General features: G+C 58.3%; 1 protein-coding gene across 1 annotated transcript; it reads left to right on the forward strand.

Annotated features, from left to right (window-relative positions):
- Nucleotides 1-1,029: 1,029 nt before the first annotated feature.
- Nucleotides 1,030-1,861, forward strand: LOC127918553 (proline-rich protein 2-like; the record flags this gene model as incomplete). The annotated part of the gene is made up of 1 exon (XM_052501856.1): nt 1,030-1,861. A coding segment is annotated over one exon (832 nt), but the record flags the coding sequence as incomplete, so codon positions are not given.
- Nucleotides 1,862-2,488: the final 627 nt, after the last annotated feature.

Raw genomic sequence — 2,488 nt, forward strand, 5'->3', positions numbered from 1 at the left:
TGCTGTTTGGGGTTTCAGGCTGGGTTTCTGTGTGGGGTTTTAGGCTGGGTTTCTGTGTGGGGTTTTAGGCTGGGTTTCTGTGTGGGGTTTCAGACTGGGTTTCTGTGTGGGGTTTTAGGCTGGGTTTCTGTGTGGGGTTTTAGGCTGGGTTTCTGTGTGGGGTTTTAGGCTGGGTTTCTGTGTGGGGTTTTAGGCTGGGTTTCTGTGTGGGGTTTTAGGCTGGGTTTCTGTGTGGGGTTTTAGACTGGGTTTCTGTGTGGGGTTTTAGACTGGGTTGCTGTGTGGGGTTTTTAGGCTGGGTTTCTGTGTGGGGTTTCAGACTGGGTTGCTGTGTGGGGTTTTAGGCTGGGTTTCTGTGTGGGGTTTTAGGCTGGGTTGCTGTGTGGGGTTTTAGGCTGGGTTTCTGTGTGGGGTTTTAGGCTGGGTTTCTGTGTGGGGTTTTAGACTGGGTTTCTGTGTGGGGTTTTAGGCTGGGTTTCTGTGTGGGGTTTTAGGCTGGGTTTCTGTGTGGGGTTTTAGGCTGGGTTGCTGTGTGGGGTTTTAGGCTGGGTTTCTGTGTGGGGTTTTAGGCTGGGTTTCTGTGTGGGGTTTTAGACTGGGTTTCTGTGTGGGGTTTTAGGCTGGGTTTCTGTGTGGGGTTTAGGCTGGGTTTCTGTGTGGGGTTTTAGGCTGGGTTTCTGTGTGGGGTTTTAGGCTGGGTTTCTGTGTGGGGTTTTAGGCTGGGTTGCTGTTTGGGGTTTCAGGCTGGGTTTCTGTGTGGGGTTTTAGGCTGGGTTTCTGTGTGGGGTTTTAGGCTGGGTTTCTGTGTGGGGTTTTAGGCTGGGTTTCTGTGTGGGGTTTTAGACTGGGTTTCTGTGTGGGGTTTTAGGCTGGGTTTCTGTGTGGGGTTTTAGGCTGGGTTTCTGTGTGGGGTTTTAGACTGGGTTTCTGTACAGCACTTAGTGACATTTGCTGATGTATGAAGGGCTTTATAAATACATTTGATTGATGTCCCATTCCTTAGGGTTACTTATCTCTCCTTACCACTAGTTGCTCCGTTTTTCAAGTGCCAGTCCCCACCGAGGAGCCAGTCCCCAACCGAGGGCCAGTCCCCAACCGAGGCCAGTCCCCCACCGAGGGCCAGTCCCCCACCGAGGGCCAGTCCCCACCGAGGGCCAGTCCCCCACCGAGGAGCCAGTCCCCAACCGAGTGCCAGTCCCCCACCGAGTGCCAGTCCCCCACCGAGGGCCAGTCCCCACCGAGGGCCAGTCCCCCACCGAGGCCAGTCCCCCACCGGACCGAGGCCAGTCCCCCACCGAGGGCCAGTCCCCACCGAGACCGAGGGCCAGTCCCCCACCGAGGGCCAGTCCCCCACCGAGGCCAGTCCCCCACCGAGGCCAGTCCCCACCGAGGCCAGTCCCCACCGAGGGCCAGTCCCCCACCGAGACCGAGGGCCAGTCCCCACCGAGGGCCAGTCCCCCACCGAGGGCCAGTCCCCCACCGAGGGCCAGTCCCCCACCGAGGGCCAGTCCCCCACCGAGGGCCAGTCCCCCACCGAGGCCAGTCCCCCACCGAGACCGAGGGCCAGTCCCCACCGAGGGCCAGTCCCCCACCGAGGGCCAGTCCCCACCGAGGGCCCAGTCCCCAACCGAGGGCCAGTCCCCCACCGAGGGCCAGTCCCCACCGAGACCGAGGAGCCAGTCCCCCACCGAGGGCCAGTCCCCACGAGACCGAGGGCCAGTCCGAGACCGAGGGCCAGTCCCCCACCAAGGGCCAGTCCCCCACCGAGGGCCAGTCCCCCACCGAGGGCCAGTCCCCACCGAGGGCCAGTCCCCCACCGAGACCGAGGGCCAGTCCCCCACCGAGGGACACTCAAAAATGAGAGGAGCTACTACACAGTATTGGATGAAAATAGCTAACTACATATCATCAAGCAATGTCCCTGTCCTAAGCATGTCACATACACACACTGCAGTAAATGTGTGTGAGTGTGTCTAGCCTGGAGGTTCATATTAGGAGATGGTGGAAGCAGTGGTAGTCTGCTCTATCTAATGATATCCACACAGCTCCCTTCTGAAGACCACAGGTTGAAATGCGTTAATGTAAAACAGGCCGAGGCGTCTTATGCACTCACTCACTCTCTCACTCACTCACTCACTCACTCACTCCTCCACTCACTCACTCACTCACTCACTCACTCACTCACTCACTCACTCACTCACTCACTCACTCACTCACTCACTCACTCACGGACACTCACTCACTCCACGGATACTCACTCACTCACTCACTCCTCACTCACTCACTCCTCACTCACTCCACGGACACTCACTCACTCACTCACTCACTCCACGGACACTCACTCACTAACGGACACTCACTCACTCCACGGACACTCACTCACTCCACGGACACTCACTCCCACTCCACGGACACTCACTCCTCACTCACTCACTCCTCACTCCTCACTCACTCACTCCTCACTCACTCCTCACTCACTCACTCCACG

This window comes from Oncorhynchus keta, unplaced genomic scaffold (genome assembly GCF_023373465.1).
Source record: "Oncorhynchus keta strain PuntledgeMale-10-30-2019 unplaced genomic scaffold, Oket_V2 Un_contig_14503_pilon_pilon, whole genome shotgun sequence".
NCBI lineage: Eukaryota > Metazoa > Chordata > Actinopteri > Salmoniformes > Salmonidae > Oncorhynchus > Oncorhynchus keta.